This window comes from Dermacentor variabilis, chromosome 3 (genome assembly GCF_050947875.1).
Source record: "Dermacentor variabilis isolate Ectoservices chromosome 3, ASM5094787v1, whole genome shotgun sequence".
Lineage (NCBI taxonomy): Eukaryota > Metazoa > Arthropoda > Arachnida > Ixodida > Ixodidae > Dermacentor > Dermacentor variabilis.
This window is the reverse complement of record NC_134570.1, coordinates 17,681,832-17,704,461: the sequence shown is the minus strand read 5'-3', so window position 1 is coordinate 17,704,461 and position 22,630 is coordinate 17,681,832. Positions and strand designations below refer to the sequence as shown.

The 22,630-nt window shown below is 44.2% G+C and overlaps 2 protein-coding genes across 3 annotated transcripts in view; one reads left to right on the top strand and one right to left on the bottom strand.

Annotated features, from left to right (window-relative positions):
• Positions 1-2,124: 2,124 nt before the first annotated feature.
• Positions 2,125-18,106, top strand: LOC142575209 (uncharacterized). Of its 2 annotated transcripts, XM_075684347.1 has the most exons (3): positions 2,125-2,732; positions 14,068-14,408; positions 16,638-18,106. In XM_075684347.1, exons 1-3 carry the CDS (start codon positions 2,360-2,362, stop codon positions 16,677-16,679), a joined length of 756 nt encoding a protein of 251 aa, XP_075540462.1. In that variant the 5' UTR covers positions 2,125-2,359; the 3' UTR covers positions 16,680-18,106. The 2 variants fall into 2 exon arrangements, 1 of the variants encoding a protein (XP_075540462.1); XR_012826608.1 differs by lacking the exon at positions 2,125-2,732 and adding an exon at positions 12,854-12,988 and having other exon boundaries at positions 14,068-18,106.
• The window catches only part of Tti1 (Telo2 interacting protein 1), a 48,119-nt gene continuing 41,548 nt past the window's right edge, over positions 16,060-22,630 (bottom strand). The window contains exons 21-23 of the mRNA XM_075684342.1: positions 20,996-21,083; positions 18,720-18,806; positions 16,060-16,389 (exon numbers count right to left, since the gene is read on the bottom strand). Of these exons, the coding sequence (XP_075540457.1) occupies positions 16,180-16,389; positions 18,720-18,806; positions 20,996-21,083 (385 nt within the window). The 3' untranslated portion in view covers positions 16,060-16,179. The remainder of the gene's footprint in view (positions 16,390-18,719; positions 18,807-20,995; positions 21,084-22,630) is intronic.

The following is a 22,630-nucleotide window of genomic DNA, read 5'->3' as shown; positions in this document are numbered from 1 at the left end:
AAACGACAGAAGTTCTTTACTGTCAAAATAGTAAGCTGTAAGCCCGACACCGTAGCAGTAATCTTCCTCTTGGAAATGCTTGCTGCACACATGAGTTGTAGCCGATGGCTGCTTGCCGGTTCTAAGTTTCGCTACCCAAGCTTTACGCAGCTTCTTGTCCCGCGGGTACGTGTGAAGGTTGACACAGGGCTCTGTTGCGTATACGTCCGGCATTGCGGCACCGAGCAGTAGCCTACCACGTTAGACGTCTTCAAAAGCAGCCACTACCTATTATAGTGTTTTCAAGTGTTGTCAAGAAGACACCTGAAACGGGAAAACCTCCTCACTTAATCAGAACCGCAGCGCAGGTGGGCTTTCAAGCTTTTGTTTTCTGTTTGCTTCGGCGCTTCCGAAGCAGCCGACACGGCCACTTTGTCCACGTGATCCTTCATACCACGTCACGCCGATGGCAGCGCATACATTTGCTCAGTGGTGGCCCAACACGTGACCTCTTGCGTCGAGATAACGGAGCAAGAATCGAGATATGCTGAGACGTTTGGTTCCCTAGCTGTAACTCTATGCCAGTAGTTTTTATTCAGTGCGCGCTTGTTCGGCTGCCCCGCCGTGGCTCTGCCTGCAGAGCGGGAACACGTAAAACCGACCGCGCACTTGAGTGGTTTGGCTTCGATCGCATTGCGAGGCGCTCCCTCCGAACGTTTTCCTTCCTCCCTGTTCAGGGTGCTGCACCAGCACGTGGTCGGTAGTGTACACTATAATTATCCACGAATGACGCAACGCTTGTTGTGCTTTTATTGCAACAACCCCGAGTAAGCTTTCGCGCTTACCGCTACTTTGTCTTCGCTCAAATTTCGCAACAATACCACAATTTTTGTCTGCGTCTTCAATTAAGATTCCAGGCTTCATTGCTTCCCTTGTTAATCCGGGAGGGGGGGGGGGGGATGTAGCGCGCAATTCGAGGTCGATAGGCGAGCTTTAAAGAACGCTCTCTGATGGCTTGCTACTAAAAGCTAGCCTGTGTTCGCTGCAGACAAATAGAACAATATAAATAAACTCTGTTGTGGAACTTGAACGAAAACAAAGCTAGAACACTAAGTAGGAGCACATATATGGCGTTTTATTTTTAACTATACAGAATTTTTTTTATTGGCCTGTGGTAGATGGCACAATTCTAATCGACGAACCTTACCCGAAGAGGCAGACATCACTTTCACGAGAAATCAAAATGCGTAATCAACAAATTAAGAAAAGTTTACTGATTAATTTACGACATATATTTCAATTAATGAATTGTAGCTGGTGAGGTTGTGAGGCATAGAGACTTGGAACGAAGTTGATAGAGTGACTTTAAGCATAGCAGCAATGCGTCAAGTAATTTTGAAGCGGTTAAGATGGCGACAAGTAGTCTGGGGTGCAATGTATGGGGTAACTGGAAGGCAGCGGCATGGTCTTTCAAGAGATGTTAGGCCCAGTAGCTAAACGTAGTGTCGTTCACACTACAGACGTGTACAGAAATGCAGATAATGAGCGCTGTCGCCTGACGTCTGTGAGCGTGGGAACCACGCTCACAGACGTCAGGCGACAGCGCTCATGTAGTTAAAATGGCGACAAGACTCAGTGTCGCCATCTTAACTACTTAAAAATTACTCGACGCATTGCTTCTACGCTACTAAAGTCACTCTTTCAACTCCTGTGTTCTTTTTGGATGGGGTAGGGGTGGGGGGCGTCTTTTGTGTTACTCGTACACTGACCGCCTGATCGGCTCCTTTAAAGTCACAAAAACATGCCGCCAACGACACCCCTGAATGTTCCCTAACCTCTCGCTTGCCCAACGCCCTCATATGCTCCCCTTATTTTTTTTTCATGTTCTTTCTTTTTTCTTTCCTCTTGGTGTCCTCCTCCCTCCCCCGTTCTTTTTCTCTCCTTTTATTTATTTTCTTTTCTCCCCGCCTCCCCACTCTCCCGCTCTTGTTCCCTCGTCTTGGAAACCACGCTCACAGACGTCAGGTGACAGCGCTCATTATCTCTGAAGTCTCTCCCTTTATAACCAACCGCCACCGACAACAACCGCACGTGACGTCACTGCACTAACCCTTTAAATCTATCATGCCGAGGATGAGGCCGCCTTTGACGAAGATAGGCCCTCCTATCGAAACATTGGCCAGCCTTTCTGAGGCACCTTAACCCTGTTTACAAACTTTATACCACAGTGTGCTATTCCATCTGTCAGCCCCTTTCTTGATTTTGGACTTCTAAGAAGGTTTAATGTTCCTGTATATGCTCCCGCAGAGAGCAGGGTTGCGCATAACTTTTCCGGCGCCGCTCGCAGCGCTATTCGCTGAGGGCTGTCACATGGGGCAAAATGACGTCAAAATGTTCAACTGAACCGCTGCGAAGCCAACTTTACGGGCGCGACGCAGACTCGTCGTTTGCAACCAGAGGACCGTGGAGTGTGCGTTGCATTCGTCGGCTCCGGGTCGCAGGCACGGTATTCGACGACAGTAAGTCAAGGACCTTGGTGAAGAGATACGAAACACATCCTATGACACTTGTATACCAGTATGACGGGGTGCAGCGCACCAAACTGCACAAACCGCATGGAAGGTGGCAATTGAAAGCTTTTCACGCGGTGCCGTGCGGACGGACAGACGCGCCGGCGACTGGTATGGCTGCGTATGGGCCACGGAGTGGTATGGGCCGAGACCGGCCGCCTCCGAAAGAGAAGGATATGCGAGGTGCGTTCGCCTTGTTTACACGAAAACAACATTTATCTCGAGGAGCACCCCTGTTAACGCTAGCTGGGATGCGTACGCCTAGCGCGAAAGGTTGTTCACTTGTACGGTTTGAATGAACGACACGTCTGCGTCGCGCTGCACATATATACGCCTAGAATGTTAGTTTACGAACTCTCCCAATTTGCTGTGTTTCTTGTACGATTTTCTGACTATGCGGGTCTAGAACAGTGTATTCAAAAAAGTAAATACTAGCAGATACAATTTGCTCGTTGCACCCTGCTTTTCCTCCCTCTGTTTATTTTATCTTTTGTCGGCGTTCTGATTTTTTCATGTAACGTTGATTGATGTCTCTTGCTAATTGGTTCGTAGTAAGCAAAAATCTCGCGCGATCCCGCTTACGAGGCAGCTGTAATAGCTTCAGAATTTACCACCCACAATATCTTCCTTATTTGATCGGCCTTAGTCGACGTGACTAATATAAAATTCTGCCTGTATATGTTTAGTAAGCACTGTGTTATAGTAGGTTGACCTGAGTAGTATGAAGAGATTAAGAAAAATGTGTTGTCATATTACAGTCTGCAATGTGTGAATCATTGCTTTTCAAGCTTACCATCTTGATGTGATTAGTGCAGTAAAAGTAACATAACCTTTCCAGTTGCTTTACCAAGGCTCCAAGAACCAGCACTCTTGCCCTGAATCTTTTCCCACTTGCATCTTTGCTGCTGCGAAGCAGCTGTTTAGTCTGTGGTATGAATGAATCGTGAAAATAAGCTTTGCAAGAGATGTGCGCATATGAATATTTGAAATGCCTTTAAACCTAGAGGTGTCTGCACGGCATATACGAAAACGTGCAGCTGCTGCAGGTGAACGACGGTTAGCGATCAATGACACTCTGTTAACGATCACGGACAGAACTGCAGGCACGATAGTCATCTTGGCGACAATCATTTATCGGCTGGTTTCGGCAGCCGAAATGCGCTCACATAATTGTCCACCACACTGTGTGAAGCTCCTGCCGCGGCGAGAAAACTTCATATGCATGCCGGAAAACATTAAACCACTTTTTGTTGCAAAGTACTGCGCGTTTTCACACGAACTTTTGAGCTGTTCGAGCCACGAACGTAGTCAAGATTTTATTTAAGGGGATCGAGGAGAGTCCTGCCCCCTATTTGTACGTTCGTGCATATGCTTATGTGCATATATATCTCTATACAAACTAAACATTTCGGCAGGCTGGAACCCTGCTTTCCTTCGGTTACGCCAATGGTTCGAGCGTCGCCTGCATTAAAAAGTGTCATCTTGCTCAGCGCTTGCTAACAATTGTCGCATTTACAGCGGCTTACCAAATACTACTCGAGTGGGGGGGGGGCAAACCGCGAACGATCTTCTCTCTTTCTCTCTCTCTCACACACACACACACACACACATATATATTTCGAATGACTATTAAAATAAGTGAAATAGCCTGGAAATACTTCAGCCAGTCATACTTGTATTTAACAGACAGACCTATTTATCGATCACACGCGGTGAACCACGGCGCCCGAAAAATTATTTGAATTTGTGTTTATTTCTTGCAACTGCATAAAATGACAAGATCATGCAGGAACAAAAGGAGGTGAGTGCCTGACAGGTCCCTGATCCCGCCCAGTAGCAGCAGTACAACGCACATAAATAATTCAAAGTTTCTACAAACACTTTTAATAATTAAACAATAGTACTTGTTGGTTAAGTCTACAGCGTAAATGTATCGCTAATTTAGGTAATAGTATGTGTCGAGGTTATACGCAACGAAGTACAATCAACATAAATTAGTTACAATTGATGTTCACAAGAAAATAATTGACTCGCTATTCCGGCACTGCGAAAGTGGATGACCAGCGAAGCTGTTGAAAATCACCACTACAACTGCTGAGTAGTTTATGCAATGATTTATTGCTTTAGAGTAGTGATAGTAATGATAATTTAAAGTAATGGTAATTTAGAGTAATGGGAGTAATGGTAATTTTTACAGCACGCCGTATTGCCGTTCGTATTGCCGTTTTCCCCTCTGCCGTTCCCCGTATTGACGCTGCTCCTCGGGAGTCGTAACTATGCGTTGCCTACCCGCAACTGTGCTGTAACAACAATGAAAGAAGTTGCTAGGCTGGTTCTTTTATATGCAAAAGGCTAGTGACATCACCCCTATGTCGCGAGCTGCGCTCGCAGCGGCCGCTTGCACAACAGTAATCTTTACTGTGAAGCGTATGTGGGGAGCTCGATCTACGTACTTCACATTATCAGGAGCGCCTTATCATCAATTATATGGTTCGGATGCTTGTTTCGTGATTGTTCATTATTGAAACGAATGCCGTTATGTATGTTGTATCATCATCATCACCATCATCATCATCATCAGCCTGATTACGCCCACTGCAGGGCAAAGGCCTCTCCCATACTTCTCCAACTACCCCGGTCATGTACTAATTGTGGCCATGTTGTCCCTGCAAACTTCTTATTAATCTCATCCGCCCACCTGACTTTCTGCCACCCCTTGCTACGCTTACCTTCCCTTGGAATCCAGTCCGTAACCTTTAATGACCATCGGTTATCTTCCCTCCTCATTACATGCCCGGCCCATGCCCATTTCTTTTTCTTGATTTCAACTAAGATGTCACTAACTCGCGTTTGTTAATTCCCTCACCCAATCTGCTCTTTTCTTATCCCTTAACGTTACACCCATCATTCTTCTTTCCATAACTCGTTGCGTCATCCTCAATTTAAGTAGAACCCTTTTCGTAGGTCTCCACGTTTTTGCGCCGTACATGAGTACTGGTAAGACACAGCTGTTATACACTTTTCTCTTGAGGGATAATGGCAACCTACTGTTCATGATCTGAGAATGTGCATAACGCACCCCAGCCTATTCTTATTCTTCTGATTATTTCAGCCTCATGATCCGGATCCGCGGTCACTACCTGTCCTAAGTAGATGTATTCCCTTACCACTTCCAGTACCTCGCTACCTATCGTAAACTGCTGTTCTCTTCCGAGACTGTTGAACATTACTTCAGTTTTCTGCACATTAATTTTTAGACCCACCCTTCTGCTTTGCCTTTCCAGGTCAGTCAATTGGTCCCCTGAGTTACTAAGCAAGGCAATATCATCAGCGAATCGCAAGTTACTAAGGTATTCTCCATTAACTTTTATCCCCAATTCTTCCCAATACAGGTCTCTGAATACCTCCTGTAAACACGCTGTGAATAGCATTGGAGAGATCATACCTCCCTGCTTGACGCCTTTCTTTATTGGGCTTTTGTTGCTTTCTTTATGGAGGACTATACGGTGGCTGTGGAGCCGCTATAGATATATTTCAGTATCTTTACATACGGCTCGTCTACACCCTGATTCCGTAATGCCTCCATGACTGCTGAGGTGTCGATTGAATCAAACGCTTTCTCGTAATCAATGAAAGCTCTATATAAGGGTTGGTTATATTCCGCACATTTCTCTATCACCTGATTGATAGTGTGAATATGGTCTATTGTTGATTAGCCTTTGCGGAATCCTGCCTGGTCCTTTGGGTGACGGAAGTCTAAGGTGTTCCTGATTCTATTTGCAATTACCTTAGTAAATACTTTGTAGGCTGATCGGTCTATAATTTTTCAAGCCTTTGGCGTCCCCTTTCTTATGAATTAGGATTATGTTAGCGTTTCTCCAAGATTCCGGTACGCTCGAAGTCATGAGGCATTGCGTATACAGGGTGGCCAGTTTCTCTAGAACAATCTGCCCACCATCCTTCAACAAATCTGCTGTTACCTGATCCTCCCCAGCTGCCTTCCCCCTTTGCATAGCTCCCAAGCCTTTCTTTACTTCTTCTGGCGTTACCTGTGCGATTTCGAATTCCTCTAGGCTATTCTCTCTTCCACTATCGTCGTGGGTGCCACTGGTACTGTATAAATCTCTATAGAACTCCTCAGCCACTTGAACTATCTCATCCATATTAGTAACGATATTGCCGGCTTTGTCTCTTATCGCACACATCTGATTCTTGCCTATTCCTAGTTTCTTCTTCACTGTTTTTAGGCTTCCTCCGTTCCTGAGAGCCTGTTCAATTCTATCCATATTATAGTTCCTGATGTCCGCAGTCTTAGGCTTGTTGATTAACTTGGAAAGTTCTGCCAGTTCTATTCTAGCTGTAGGGTTAGAGGCTTTCATACATTGGCGTTTCTTGATCAGATCTTTCGTCTCCTGCGATAGCTTACTGGTATCCTGTCTAACGGAGTTACCAACGACTTCTATTGCACACTCCTTAATGTTGCCCACAAGATTGTCGTTCATTGCTTCAACACTAAGGTCCTCTTCCTGAGTTAAAGCTGAATACCTGTTCTGTAGCTTGATCTGGAATTCCTCTATTTTCCCTCTTACCGCTAAGTCATTAATCGGCTTCTTATGTACCAGTTTCTTCCGTTCCCTCCTCAGGTCTAGGCTAATTTGAGTTCTTACCATCGTATGGTCACTGCAGCGCACCTTGCTGAGCACGTCCACATCTTGTATGATGCCAGGATTAGCGCAGAGTATGAAGTCTATTTCATTTCTAGTCTTGCCGTTCTGGCTCCTCCACGTCCACTTTCGGCTATCCCGCTTGCGGAAGAAGGTATTCATTATCCGCATATTATTCTGTTCCGCAAACTCTACTAATAACTATCCCCTGCTATTCCTAGTGTCTATGCCATATTCCCCTACTGCCTTGTCTCCAGCCTGCTCCTTGTTTACTTTGGCATTGAAGTCGCCCATAGTACAGCGTATTTTGTTTTCACTCTAGCCACCGCCGATTCCATGTCTTCATAGAAGCTTTCGACTTCCTGGTCATCATGACTGGAGTGTAGCGGTGGCGTAGAGGTAAAACACTCGCCTCGCGTGCAAAAAAGGTCCGTGGTTCGAATCCCGGTGCCGCGCAATTTTTCACCAGTATGTTGTATGCCTGATTCCAAAGAATGTATACACTTTTCGCTTCACCTTGCCGAGTGCTTGAAGCCTGCTTCACCTCCTCCGAGGGTCGGCCCGGTACATTGCACTATCAGGGATTGGCCTACGTTTTTGCCCACGGATGATGACACGAAAAATGCCGACCAACTAGAGGCTAGTAGCTCCGTTGTGAGAAAGACCGCAGATGTGTGCCATCTTGGAGAGTTACAAACCCATTTCCAGCGAAGCTGTTTCTTTCGAACAGTTGCAATAAGTTTCAGTTTTTTGTAATTATATGTCGCATACTTTGAAAGGTTGCCTGTATACACGTGACTTCTGCTTGAAAACTTGCCCGCATGTAATGATTTGGAGCACTTCTTAATACGAATTTGAAATAACAAACAGTAATTCATCAATACACATGTTACTTCACCAAAACGTTTACGATGGTATCCTCCCTCCTTGCCCCCTCCCCCCCCCCGCTTCACTCATTTGCCGCTAGATTTGATACCTATTGAGTTCACAATTCTTCCAGGGCAACGGGATAATTTTTTTGTTCGCAAAACACATTCATATCGCTTGCATGCGTAATTTACTGCAAATGTCATAATTAGTCCCCTGTGTTTGAAGTTTACCTACCATATTGGCCATAACTCGCCCTTTATTTTCGCCAAATATAAACGAAATTTCTTGTTCAGTTCACCCAGGGCGTTGCCGAAACCCGGTTGGAACGTGTAATGACGCCTGAAAATAGGGAAAAGAAGATGACGGCTGAGTAATTATAAGCAACATTTCTAACCGGACCAGGAACCCAAAAATATTGTCGCCCATATCAGCTATCACGCCCCCTCCCCCTCCCCTTTCCACAAAATATAAGCCTGTTATATAACTGTACATGGCTATGTCGGGACACTGAGAAGCATAGCTGATAGTGGCCACATCACACACTCTAGCACTTGAATAGGATTTTTTTTCTTTCACGAAAGCTGTGTTTTATACAATCGCATTGAACTTAGCACATAGTTTCCATAGTGTACCACCAATTTTCGATACGTTTGGTCTTGGCGGCTTTTATATCCTGGGCAGCAGGATAAATTCTTCCCCGTTAGTTAGACATGCTCAAACACTCTAGAATGCTTGCATACATAATTTATTGCGAAAGCCCTAATCACCCATCTATTTTGAACCTCACCTACACATCACTCATTAGTTTGTCCTTACAGTCACCAAACATAACGAAGTTGCCTCCTTTAATTAGTTCAATGAGGACACCAGGCAAAACTAATATATCACGCCTGAAAAAGTAGGAAGAAAATAGATGAGGGTTCGGTAATTATTCGTTAACGCTTTTTAATAAGCCAGAAACGTTAAAACTACGGGACACATTGCAGGAAAAATTATGCCTATTCCTTCAAAGTGTAACGTATCTGAAACGCTAAGTTTTCTTGGGACATTGGAAGCCTAACTAATACTTTCCAACACTTGCTTACAATGTTTTAACGCTGTATTTGATCAGCACGGATTTACCACCGCACATAAACATGGCGTATTTCCCCCCTTGTATTCGCAAAATTTGAACTCAGTTGAAGTTGTAATCATGCCAGCGCAACCTGTCTAAGTCCCACACCGCTCGTAAAACAGATCAATAATGCTATGGACCACTTGCATACGTATTCTACAGGAAAATGCACATTTAACCCACCAATTTGGAACTTTGCCTATACACATTGACCATACCATGCCCCTAATTTTCCGTATATAGAAACAAGGTGCCTTGTTTAGCTCACCGATGACGCCGGAGAAACAAACTACGAATCACGTAGTATGCACGAAAATACATGGAAAGACGAGAAAAGCTAGCGCTGGTGCCGTTTACGTATTGCGGCGTTGCCTAGTCTATATTGTGCTTATGGGTGCAACAATCGAGGAGGCTTGGGGAAAAGACTTCGTTATTCCATCCGCAAGAAGCAACGAGGCTCGCCGAAAGATATGGCTGCAGAGGATCGGCCGGGCAAACTTTGAAAATGCGCGGGACCTGCTCCTTTGTGAGAAAAGTGGCCGTTCATCAAAAGTCACTTGTATTTTTTCTGACGATTTGGTGAGAAGTGTGAGCGTCTGCAGCCTTTCTTCGCACTTAAGGATCTCCAGGGCACCAAAGGGCTAGCGGGGGGATCAAAGCTGGAAACAGGGCGACACGTGGGTTGGGCCCGCGGAGGCCGAAGCGTGCCAGAGTGTGTTTGCATAAAAAATTTGCTGTCCGCAAGAGCGGACAGCCGATCTTATACACGCCTGGTACGCGCAGGCTTCGGCGAGCCCCAACCCATGCACAAGTCACGGTTGTAGCTTTTCCATGGTGTCCCCGTTGCCGCTTTGGTTCCCTGAAGGCGCCACCAATAATGCGAAAAAATGACACGTTGGTGCAATTAGTGAAAAACACAATTGAATAAATATAATAACATCCAGCTGCCAAATTGTAATGCTAAGTTCAGCACTACTGTGCCCCGCGACTACTGCAACACCAGTCAGAACTTTGCCTCTGAAGGTACGTTGGACAGATTTTCTAGAGCCTGCGGCACTGGTACTGGGTCAGTCATCGTCACCGGCGGCCTTTTAGCCACTTGCGTTCAACCGCGGTTGCTAAAGCGCTCTGCCTTCTAGATTTTTAATATATGCGGCCCGGGCTCCACTACGGTTCTTACAGTTTACTACTCCCACAGAAGCATCTGTGATCTTATACAAGGTAATACTTCACCGTAACAAGCGAGAAAGCTACAATCCGCCACGACTTAGCCCGCTGCTTCACCTCTTTACTGCACCTGCAGCCAGCGTCCGACCATAGAATAAAGAACGGTCCGACCGTAAAGAAACTCGACTCCACTCCGCAATGCCGGCACACCAATGGACACACGTTTACAACACGCGCTAAGAAACCTCCTCTGTAGTACCTAGGCAGGGTCATATATTTAAGGAGCAAAGGCCCCCAGATTTTCTCCCTCGAGCCCGCTCTTTCTCGCGCCTTCGCACAAACGACTGGCGATCCCTCAAATGAACGTCTCGTCACAGTAACGGCTTGTGTGCGCCATATCTGTGCGCATAATAAATTAGTACGCAGACATTCGCTAAACGCAGCCGAACTTATATTGGGTTCAAAAATGTCTTGCAACTCTAAGCTGCTTGAAACATTTTTAACACTAGGTTGGGTAAAAGAAACTTCTAAGGAAGGGGCGCGCAATGACCCAGACCATTTTAAACATTCGCAGTTGATAAAATTGTTATGGTCACGCACACGGCGGGCTGACATATCAACAGTTCTTCGAAATTATTTGTGAAATGTCACGGCGTATGTTCCCCCCCCCCCACCCCCTTTCCATGCCTTGTATCATTTCTCAAAAAGTTCTGCCATACCAAATCTTAGCTTATTCATCTTATGATCACTTCACCGAAGACCAATTTGAAAGCGAAATCCTTCGGAATTACGGCATCAAGAAATTATGGCCTGATGCATTACCAAGCCTTCTTGTAGTACGCGAGCAAACGCGCCTTTGACAGATTTTAAAAGTAGTACACAACCATCGGTTCTTATAAAGCTTAGACCCACGCCTGTGTTTTAAAAAGTAAAAGGTAAATATCCACATACAAAGCATATGTTGTTCCAATTTCTCTTGGCGGCGTTGAAATTCAAATGAAGCTGATCAAAAGGCGCCATTAGAGAAAAAACACTCCGTTAGCTCGCTTGAGCACCACCTCCACCGTTGACACCGCAATCGAAGTGATCGCAGTGGAAGGAGCTTCGATAAAGCAGTGCAACATGGATACCGGCAGTTATTGGAATGACTAATTTATTAACCTCTCCTGTCATAAATGCAACAACCAAATCCTTCAGGCCCGCAGTGTACTGCGCGCCAACAGTGGGGTGAACGTTGTGAGCGTCTGCTAGCTGTACCTGGCCGAGGAGCCGGCCACCACCGTCGGTGCCCAGGAGGAGCCGAGAGAAGGAGCGCCGGCATAGGAGGAGGAGATGTCGTTAATTTTAGGTCATTTAGGGGTTTTAAGCCATAGTTGGGTGCCACGATGTAGCGCGGCAGCGCGCTACATCGAGGCTCCCTATGCCATATAGAAAAATGGTGGTGTCGTGGAACCGCTGCCGAATCAAAGTAGTCAGAGCTCTCAGCACTACCATCGTGCACATGACAATGTTGCATGTGTTTTCACCAGAAAGCAGCTCATTTAACGTAAACTTGTGGCACTCCAACGCTGCAGACACGCCCCACAGAATAACCAGCGTCTATTCAAATTCGTCACGCACGAAGTATTTCTGAAAGTGTTCGCACCGATGAACAATATGGCCTAGTTCCACTAATCTAGTACATAATTGTTTCACGATACGCCTCATTGCTGCATACAGCAGATTTCTGAAGGTTGTGGTAGAAGTCTCTTGCCAGACTTTGGGGTAACACATTGATTCCAGCGCGCAGGTTACGCAGAAACCCTAGGGTATTATCTGGAGCTGGGAGAGTGCGTGCGTGTTATGCCCCTGGTCTGGTCTGGTCGCTTTATCCTGAACCAATGCCTGAACCATGACCTAGTGAACTCCAGACCTGCACAGATGTCCCTTGCCCAGCATGCCTGGTCTAGTTCAACTGTTTTGCCACTAGGGACAGAACACACGGGTAGAGTGGTACTAGTACTAGAACACACGGGTAGAGTGGTACTGGTACTAGTACTAGCTGTTCGCTGTTGTCTGCTTCCACGATCTGTTCCAACGCTCATGCTGCCATTTCGGCAGGCACAAGCACTTGTATTGGTGTTGGAATGCATCATGTAACCGTGCAAACGACAATGGATGAGGAAGGAAACACACTGGACAGGCGCGGATTCCAATATCCAATATCGACCACCAACTAGCCCGCCTCTCCATGTTAAATTGTGTTGGTGGTAAATCAATAAATTAGCAAATCTAAAAAGAAAGCAAGATTTGCAAATGTTTTGTGTTTGAATATAGTGAAATAAGAGAAGGAGTGCTGCAAGAAAGCTAAACAACGACCACTGTGGCAGCTGCAATGCGAGACAGCATAAATTTCCCTTTCCTAGACTCCGTAAGAGACTGAAAAAATTTTTTTCAAAAGATTCGTAGGATAATTTAGCTTCTTGAGTTGATTACAGTGTTGATTACAGATTAATGATCAGAGATGACATCAGGATTTAGTGCTGTATGCTGTAGTGAAAGGCAGAGATTCTGGTAAAAGTATTCACAAGTAATTCCTGCGCCTGATGTGTGAAAGAAATTGACCCGGTCTATTTCAAGGAAAGGTGAGCATAGCTTGTTTTTAATATTGTCGGATGTGTAGATGAGTAGAAAGCTTGCGAAAGTGATCCCAGTGGCTTTAAAATGTGCTGCACTGCAGGCTTTGTATCGCGGAACTCTTTTCAAACTGTAAAGCTAGCTTTTCTGCGTGGTACGGCAGCAGCATAATGGTGGTGCAAAAGACGCATATGCAGTGAAGCTGTATGCGCAATTCTCTTTTTGAACTCACGACACATTCACGGACAACATTTAAGAGTTATAATGAGTGGTAATCGTAGACCGTTACGCTGGTTTCCAGTTTCTAAAGAGCGCAAAAGCGAACTTTACAATATACATTGAAACTGTTGTCAACTTTACAAACTCTATAAACAATGTGGCTTAATGTGCAAGATCTTTGCGGTTCGATACTGCATGAAAAAGGCAATAGGAGTGGCTATTTAATGCTATTGTAGAGAGCAGTGGAATACATATACCAACATTTTAATGCGACAGCGCCAAGGGCCCCATGTCGCAGAAAATCTGGTGTCGGCGCACAGCGTCGGACATAGTTGAGGCAAAAAGATTTTCGAACCACCCATAGTCATGCCCTGCATGTGGCGCAAGGAAGTTACTGAACTAATTTAATTTCTCAAGCTAAAATATGTTGAAAAATCGTAAAGTATGACTTACACACAACCTACAGGCATGACAGCGTCGAATTGTAATTTGACTATACGAGAAAACATAATTCTGCTACGTGAAAACTCAAAGAAACCACTTTTCCAGCGTTTCTACTATTCATAGACCGAATTCAAATGGCGACCACGGAGTCCGCCATTTGCGTGCGCGGGCGCGCATGTATCTTTGAGGCCAAGGAGCAGTGCGCCCTGTTCCTTGCAATACCTCCAGATGGAGCGCGCCTCCATTATATCGCAGCCCACGGAAGAAGCCGCGTTTCTACCAGAAAGCCCGCCTTCATGCATAGTGTTTGCAGCCAGCGTTCCTGGGTAAACATTACGGTTAGATATGCTCCAGTTGCTGGGATGCGTGAGAAGCGCCCAGGGATGCTTTAATGCTATCTCATTCCACTCCAAATTTTTTCCAGATTCGAGCAGTCAACCTTTGGAGCCAAGTGACCGATCAAAGCCTTGTGACATCACTGTCAGTGTGTTTGCAAAAATTATCAACTATGCGACCAGTTCATCACAGCACAACAGCTGCCATTGCAATTACAATGCCACACCAGTCAATGGTAGAGTAACAGACGAACAGATTATAAAAGCGACACCAACGGCCAACGGTTGGATGAGAGTGGGCGCAACTGGCTCCCATAGAATCTGGATATCTGTGCAGGTCTGGAGTTCCAGTAGGTCATGCCCCGGACTACTGTGGTTTGCACTATTTACGGGAAGGGCCCATCATGCAAGAGCTGCCAGCCCTGGCAAGGTTGGGGCAAACTTCTCATCTCTATTGCACACTGTTTCCTCGTAAGATATGCTGTTCCTGTATCGCCCCCAAGGACTGCAAAATTGACAGGCACGACAACTTGGTTATACTTGAAATGCTGTCCTACAACCTGTTCATGCTGATGTAGGCATGGAGAGGCCATCAGTACCATGGCAGAGTCTGCACAGTTGGTAGGTTTCAAAGCTTAATCTGCCATCACTTCAGTCAACATGTCAACAGCTGGGCTCTAAATTCGCTGAAAGTGAGTCTTCACTTTTTCTCTAAAAATGTCAGTTGGCCTTTGAATCTGGCTCTTGATTTAGCTTCAGAGAAGTACATTTGGTACTTTACTTGCTGCATAATGATAGGAGTAAACTGCGACTTAAAGAGAAACAGTGCCGCTTATAAAGTCTGTAAGTACTTGTGATAGTATTATGGTGGGAAAATGAAAGAAGGCTATATGAACAGCACTTTGCAAGTTTCTTTTGCATGGAGTGGTTAACAGGCAGTGACAGTTTGTTATAAAAGTCAGTGAAGGGAACAGACAGGGCATGAGCAGTGTTCTATGCCAGTCGCACAGCACCTGTGCTTTCTAGTAGCTGGAGCAGGAGATAAATCGGAGCATCACATTGATCTATGTTTTAGCAGCCGTATAAATTGCAGTAAAGATTCGCTTACTAACTAAGCATCCATGGTGTTAAGCGCACACAGGCAAACATGATCAGGTCCCACTCGATGACTGTGAGCACTCACTGTCACAATGCTGTGGTGCTGAAAAGTGCTAGCAGCAGAGAGCTTCGTTCTGCCGCTTGCTTGACCGCACTTTTGAACCTTTGATTTTGCGACCTGCAACACTATGTGCACGGGAATGCAGCATGTGAAGCTACCCACCATCTTGGCTCGCCTTGAGTTTTGTACTTGCCGCAGTTTACCTCCAATACATTGTGTGCTAGCTGCATATATGCACTACGCTGAGCGGGCAGCCAAGCACAGCCATGGCCAGATTAGAGAAGGAAACATGTACTCTCCTGCCGTGGCACATGCTTGATCATGTGACCTCCAGCATTAGAAGTTAAATGCTACCCAGTGGGTTCACAACTTTTATTTCGGTTAGGTATTCCCTAATACCATCAGCCTTCTTAGCAGCTTGTGCTTTACCAACTTCCTGTCAAATGCATGGTTCCGGAAGTTTTTACTTAAGGTATCTGCATTGCTTTGAGTTTTGGAATATGAATAAAATAGTCCTTGTGATTTGATATATTTAATTTCATTTAGCCGAGCATTGGATGCAGCATAGTTGCAAGATTTTGTAAAAGTAAATTCTCAGGCTAGCGATGATTTCTTAGTGACAGCTTTAAATGCGTGATGTTTGCTGTTGAGTCATCTCAGCCAGGGACAGCCATTCCTGCAGCTCTTGTTCAAATAGATAGTGCACTTTGTACTGTTAGATGTACACTTCATGCACAGGGCAAGTTGATGCTGAGCAAGCACTCGGAGACAGCAAATTCTTTTGGAAGCTGTACTGATGTAACAAAATGTAGTTTAGGCTGCTGCTGTAACTTAGCAGCTTCAGGGACAGCAAGAAGGGTCCAGCATCTTAGACAAAAATGCCTACTTCAAACAATGTTTCTTCACATGACAAGGGGGACAATATTATCTCACTTTTTCTTCTGAGAAAGCTTTTTAATTCAATAAAATACAGTCCATATCCTCTTGGCACAAAGAGATGACCAGCATATGAATGTGACAAAAGCACACACAAATATGCAGTTCATTGTCTTGGCACATCCATGCTGGTTAGAAAGGCCATTACACGCAACACATTAGTGTTCTTCGAGCAGGGCTCTGGGCCGAAGGGAAGTGCTTGCAGTGATGGAGCCGGTGACCAAAGGGGCTCGCTGGAGCAGTGTGCCTTGACCACGTAGTACCACACAGTGTCTGCACTGCTCTTTGCCAAGTTCTGGGTGCATTCAATGGCAGCCTGGATGTAACCATTGTAGATTAAATGCATCAGTTAACCAGAACTCTCAGGAGCTTATGACTATAGTAACAGGAGACCCAGCATGAGAAAAAATTTAATGAATACCTTTGGCTGGAGAAATGAAGGGAAGCATCTCTTCAGAGTCACATTTGAGCAGATGCACAATGTGCCAACTTGTAATACTGACTCGTGATTCTGTTGGCCAGCTACCACTAACTGTTTTGTTATGTCTCTGCTTTTGCACTCAGGGGGCTATGTCTACTGCGAACCATCCTTTCCTGTCAGCTTAGATGTGCACTGCCACTTTCTTCAAGCTCAAGCAATAGGAGGGCCACAGTGGGGATAGTATATACAGTGCAATATGCAATCACTTAATCTTTGCCAAATAGCAACCCTACTGACATTACAGACTGGGTAATGTCATCTTTAACCACAATGCCCTTTGCACTTACTTACTGGTTGTAGCTGAACCTTCTCGTCCTGAGTTGTTTAGTAGGATCTCCTGAATTCCTGCTCTGCATAACACAAGCTTTTCACTGGCCTATCACTGGCAGACAATTCGACTCATGAACAACTAAACAGCACATTGTTCAGCTGCCACCTAACTTTACCCTTCAACATCGTCCTACTATTGGTTGACTACCCTCCATAGGAGTACACCCAAGATGTTTTCAGCTGATCTGAACTGGTTTGCCAGACCAGTCATGCTTGGCTCAATGAGTCACCCAACACTCAACGCATTAGCCTATCTGAAAAACTCCTGCTACAGTACACAGGGCCCTACATGCTTCTGCGCCAACTTAGTGACTGCGAGACCACCAATATCCACATTTCTTGACTAAAGCCAGACTACCTTGCACACTTATCACTGTCTTTGCCAAGACAGCATTTTGATCGTTGAAGGCCATGTTAGGAGGTGATCAGCACTGTGGCAAACACTCAGGCACCAGAAAGCAGGCAGTGCCCATGCCTGGCTTGACAGCCATTATGCCTGTATACTGTGCAACATAATTGCTAATAACCTCTGATTTACTTGTTCATGTAATAAAGCTACATATTTTTGCTCCCAACATTAAAGATTGCTGCAACCAGCACACTTTTGTGTAGAGAGTGTCACAACAGTTGAGTTCAGTGCCATTATTATTAAAGGGGACACTAATGAGAAAAATGATTTCTTCCAAAATACCAAAAACACCACTCCTACCACAAGAATATGCTTGGTAAGCCAGAAAAAGCGCAATAACAAAAGGTAAGAAGGGTGGGGGAGAGGGTGACACCCCCTTGAAATTTGTGCACCAACTCACCATGACATCAAGGATTTTAACGACAGCTTTTTCAAATAAGCATAGTGCAATAAGTGCAATATTGGCAATTCAAGTTTACCCTCTGCCCCCCACAAACATGCTCATCTGATGACAGAACTATTCAGTAGGCTTGATAAAAGTTAGAGCACCGGCACTGTACATTAATTTCTTCTATTCTTCTTTTTCTTTTTTTTTCTGTTCACATGTATTATGCTATCTGAAAACACAACTTAAAGACTGAAACTCTGTTACCTCAGAACCAAATCACCATTGTTAGTGAGTCTGCCTCAATATTCCTTGCAGAAGAGTCTGTTAGTATCAACTTTGCGTCTTCATACCATGAAAGCATTATAAATATTTGCTATGATTGTCCTCATGAAGTGCACAATAAATTTTGCTTTTTATTTTGTCCATTCACACCTTTTTAGAGTACAACAAGGTACTTATTAAGAGTAGAACAAGTTTTGTTCAATAAAAGTGCAAGAATAGAACTGTTCTGATTATAATTTTTTTTTATTCTGGGGTACTATGTGCCGAAACCACAATTTGATTATGAGACGTGCCATGGTGGGGACTCCGGATTAATTTTGGCCACCAGGGGACCTTTAATGTGGCCACAATGCACGGGACATGGGGCATTTTTGCATTTCGCCCCCGTCAAAATGCGGCTGCTGTGGCCGGGAATTGACGTCTCGACCTCGTGCTTCGCAGCGCAACACCATAGCCGCTAAGCCACTGCAGCAGCTGTACTGATTATAATGAACTTCATTATATTGCAGTTAAAGAAGAGCCAAAGCTGCATGCAGCTAGTTTATCTGGCTTCTACTGTATGACACTGTTAATACAGAATGAAGCAGTAATACCTCTACAGTAAAGAGAAATATGTCAGCCGGATGCTTCAGGTTTCGCATTAAATTACTCTGAATGATTACTAGGGATAGGACAGAAGGAAAGCAGAAAATTTATATGACATTTGTCACTTCAAATAAACAAGAAATAGAAAGTTCAACTAGTGGCGAGACTAACCTCTTGCAACTTGGGTGGTTGTGAGAGCTCCAGGTAAGGCACTACAGCTGATGCCAAGAGGGCAATGCCTTGTTCATGAACTTCGAGCTGAAATATGTTAACTAGTCATGTTTTTGAGGTCTAAATACACATACTCAGAAACAGAAACTGCCAAAACAGAAAAGCATCCTGGCAAATGTTTGAGTTACCATAATGAATACTGCATGCTCGCATAAGGCAGGTTAAGAAAGTCTCATGCTGTGAATTTAGTAATTTACTTCACAGTCCTTTATTGCAGTTTCCAAAAATACAGGGACCTGCATATTTCACTTAACATCTTAGAAAAAAGAATTTGCACTTACTGCTGCACTGTTATTGGTCTAATTTTGCAGAAAAATCGAATTTTTGGGTCTAGGTCGTTCAGTGTGACACTTGGTACAGTTACTTGCTTGGTTTTCAAGAAAAAAAAAAAGCAAAGCTGCCCTTGTTTATGGGGATGGTGGCACTAGCATAAGCTTGTGTTGCTGCCTTTCAGCAGCTGCAGAAAGCAGCCATTCAGGTTGGGTTGCTGCTTGTTCCAGAGGAGCGGACAACACGTGGCAACCCTCCCTGAAAGGCTGCTTTGTGCAGCTGCCAGCAGCTGCCGACACAAGTTTATGCTAGCACCGTCTAGGCGCTAGCATAGCTTGTACCCCATAAATGAAGGCAACATGGAATTTTTTTCTTGGAAACCAGGCAAGTAACTGCGCGAGGTGTTATATTGAATGATGCAGGTTCCAAAATGTGATTTTTCTGCAAAATTTGAGCAAGAACAGTGCAGCAGTAAATGCAAAGTCTTTTTGCAAAGATTTTGATCAGAACATACACGCCTCTGTACTTAATTTGATTTCGCCAAAAATTTTGGCTGGAGATTGTAATTGTGAAAACATGCAGCTGCTTGAGCATTACAGTAGCACAATAATTTAGCAAGGCTAAAGAATCACAAGGATTAACACAACAGTACAGAGAGCACATCCTGCACACACTCTACTTATTCGATGCAACACGAGAACTCCAAATTAGTAGCACTGTTTTCTCTGCACAAGCGTCTTAGAAGCCATTGCAGTCAGCACTCCTTCCAGTGTACTGCCAGAAGTTTCAAGGCAGCAGAAAGGACAACATGCAATGGTTGTTCAGAAATTCATGCCTATCTCATCCCCTGTTGAAAATGGAGTCTTAACATTTGCACACTGCAGAAGCTATGTTTACTGCAGCTGTGTATAATTTCATGAGTTTCTGGAAGATATTGTAACTACAGTAGTTTGAAAATTTATACTCTCACATAAGCTTTTACAGAATTCCAGAATTCCTTTTGGCAGAGAAGTACAGTGATGTTTATTTTCTATATATTTAACACATTCTGCAGCACCGTAGGGCATTACAGCAGAAGGAGAAATTGCATGCATAAACAGTTTATTGCCACAATAACAATAAAAATGCATGACCAACAAAATTGCTAAGAAAGAGAGGAATGGTAGGTATTCCATAAGTTTATTCAACATCGTCTTGAATAGAAGAAAAACTACAAGTGAATGCAGATAGCAAGAAGAAACACGACAGCTAATCTACAATTTCATGCAACGTGACATGGAACGGCATGGCTTTCACAGTCAATGATGCAGTGGGGTAATTTGTTCCATGCTAAAAAAGTATTCAAAGAAACAATATAAAGTGTATATGGCCTATGCAAGGTCCTGCAAACTGAGAAAAGCATATTCTCACATGAAAGTTCATTTCGTGTGAGATTGTTTAGAGTATAAAACAGAGACAGTTGCAGTTGGAGGGTCTAGTCATAATCAGCACTGCAGGCCAGGTCTGGCAATGACTTTTTATGCAGGCTTCAAGCCGTCATTTACAGATGCCACAGCTGGCACAAAACGATGACAATGAAAAGTTACAGCTCCCCAAGACTAAAAACAGCAACTTGATGAGCATGCTGTTTGTCAATTCCATAGGAGATCATTTAGCACAATCTTGGGTAGTGCACCAGTTATTGAAAAAGGTTGAGGCAGTGAAGGACCAAGTGTGTGGACTGAACACTACCTACAAGGTAGTTGTTCTACATTTTTGCAGCTAGCAAATGAGCCAAGTACTAAGTGCTTATACTTCAGTCATTCTGCACCTATCCAAACAGGGGATTGATGATTATTTACTTGAGCAGCAAATGGACGATGAACAACAGGAATAGGTTCCAAGAGTTGCATTCATAGTCCTTTTGAAAGGAGAGATCACATTCAGCATAAAAGTTTGTCTCTTACCTGGCAGGATATTGGCCCAAGTCCCTTAAGAAGAACAAGCTGGTATTTGAAGGCAGAAGTAATTTCATAGGCCTTTCCTTTGTTTTTACTGCACAAATAGCACAGCAGCCAGTGACTATTTGTTTTGTGAACACACGGTATAACTACTATATTTCAGGTCACCAATGCAAAAAGTAAGCTCATGATTTTTCTTCGTCTTTGCTCCTCTGGCTTCACTGTCTGTTTTCTTCACCTAACAAAAGAATCTAGCCCCTATGATACCCTTAATCTCGCTCATTGCATAGTGGGGGGCCTCTACTTTGGCAGCCTTGAAGCCATCAGGTAGCATATGAGGCTTTTTTGGCCTGCTCCTAAGCTTGCATACTACGTACACGACAACTGCGGTTAAAAGGAGGTTCCACATATGCTGTCATGGCTGTGAGCAGCGCTGGCTAACACTTCCAGGGTAACCTTGTGCACACACACAAACACTCAAGAAAGTGTACAGCAGCATGGATGGCTGCTGCAGTACCTGGCTCAGGCAGTAGCTCCCACCCGAGGCAAGTTGTCTTTGCGTCCTCTTTCAATTCCCTTTTCATTATTTCTACATTTCAATTAAAGATAATTAATTTCCCCTATGCTTTCTTTACCTTCATTCTCTGTTTTCTTTATAAGGTTTATGCTGGTCACTTAAATTTGGCTTTTCTCCTGCCAAACTACTGTTAATGCACAATAGTCGAAATCATGTGAGGATCTTTTCAAAACTGTATTACACGAACAATCAATCCTGATAGCAATAATCTAGCCTTATTATCATTGCTGGAGCAAGCAAATGCTCACATTAAAGTTTAGTTCTCGTCTTAAGCAACCTTTAAAGGCACCACTGAAGTGCTCTGAGATGACCAGTCGAATGTACCATTAACATCAGGGTTGTAATCATGCAGCATGTGTACACTATCTCGCAGACCATCAGCCTTGCCTTGGTCTTGATGGCACATGTGGTGCAAAAAAACATGGCCAGCCATGCTCATGGGAACAAGCTAAATGAAAACATAGGGTCTTCATATACAGTCAAACCTTGATACAACAAAACACGGATAAAACAAATTAACACATATAACAAAGTAAATCTAAAATATTTCTCTGCAACATCAGCATGTAACAAATACAGTGGAACCCTATAGATGGGCTTTTTTAAATGACCCCGGAAAAAGGATCTGGGAAATCTGGAAAACGTACAATCTGAGAAAATGTAACATCCGATAATGCTAGTGGTAGCACTACTGATGACACAAACAGCTGCTCTCACACAAAACCTAATTTGAAGTTGAATATGAAGCCAACAAACAAGTAAAAAAAAAAGTTATGGGGTTTTACATGCCAAAACAACTTTCTCATTGTGAGGCATGCTGTAGTGGGGGACTTCAGAAATTTCGACCAGCTGGGGTTTTTTAACATGCACATAAATCTAAGTACACGGGTGTTCTCGCATTTTGCCCCAATCGAAATGCAGCCACCATGGCACAACAAACAAGTGAAAACCTGTTCGGCGAAGCTCAGTATCGCTGCCTGCCAGTAAAGCTGGATGTTAAACATTAAATATTTGTATAGCAGTCATAGCCATGACTCATACTATTATTCTGAATAGTTCGGTAT

Excerpts from the sequence above, each read along its gene's own strand:
- LOC142575209 (XM_075684347.1), top strand. The coding sequence starts at position 2,360 with ATGACGTCAAAATGTTCAACTGAACCGCTGCGAAGCCAACTTTACGGG. Across the intron at positions 2,733-14,067 it reads GAAAGAGAAGGATATGCGAG|ATTCGAGCAGTCAACCTTTG; the intron begins GTGCGTTCGCCT and ends AATTTTTTCCAG. Across the intron at positions 14,409-16,637 it reads GAGCTGCCAGCCCTGGCAAG|GGGGCTATGTCTACTGCGAA; the intron begins GTTGGGGCAAAC and ends TTTTGCACTCAG.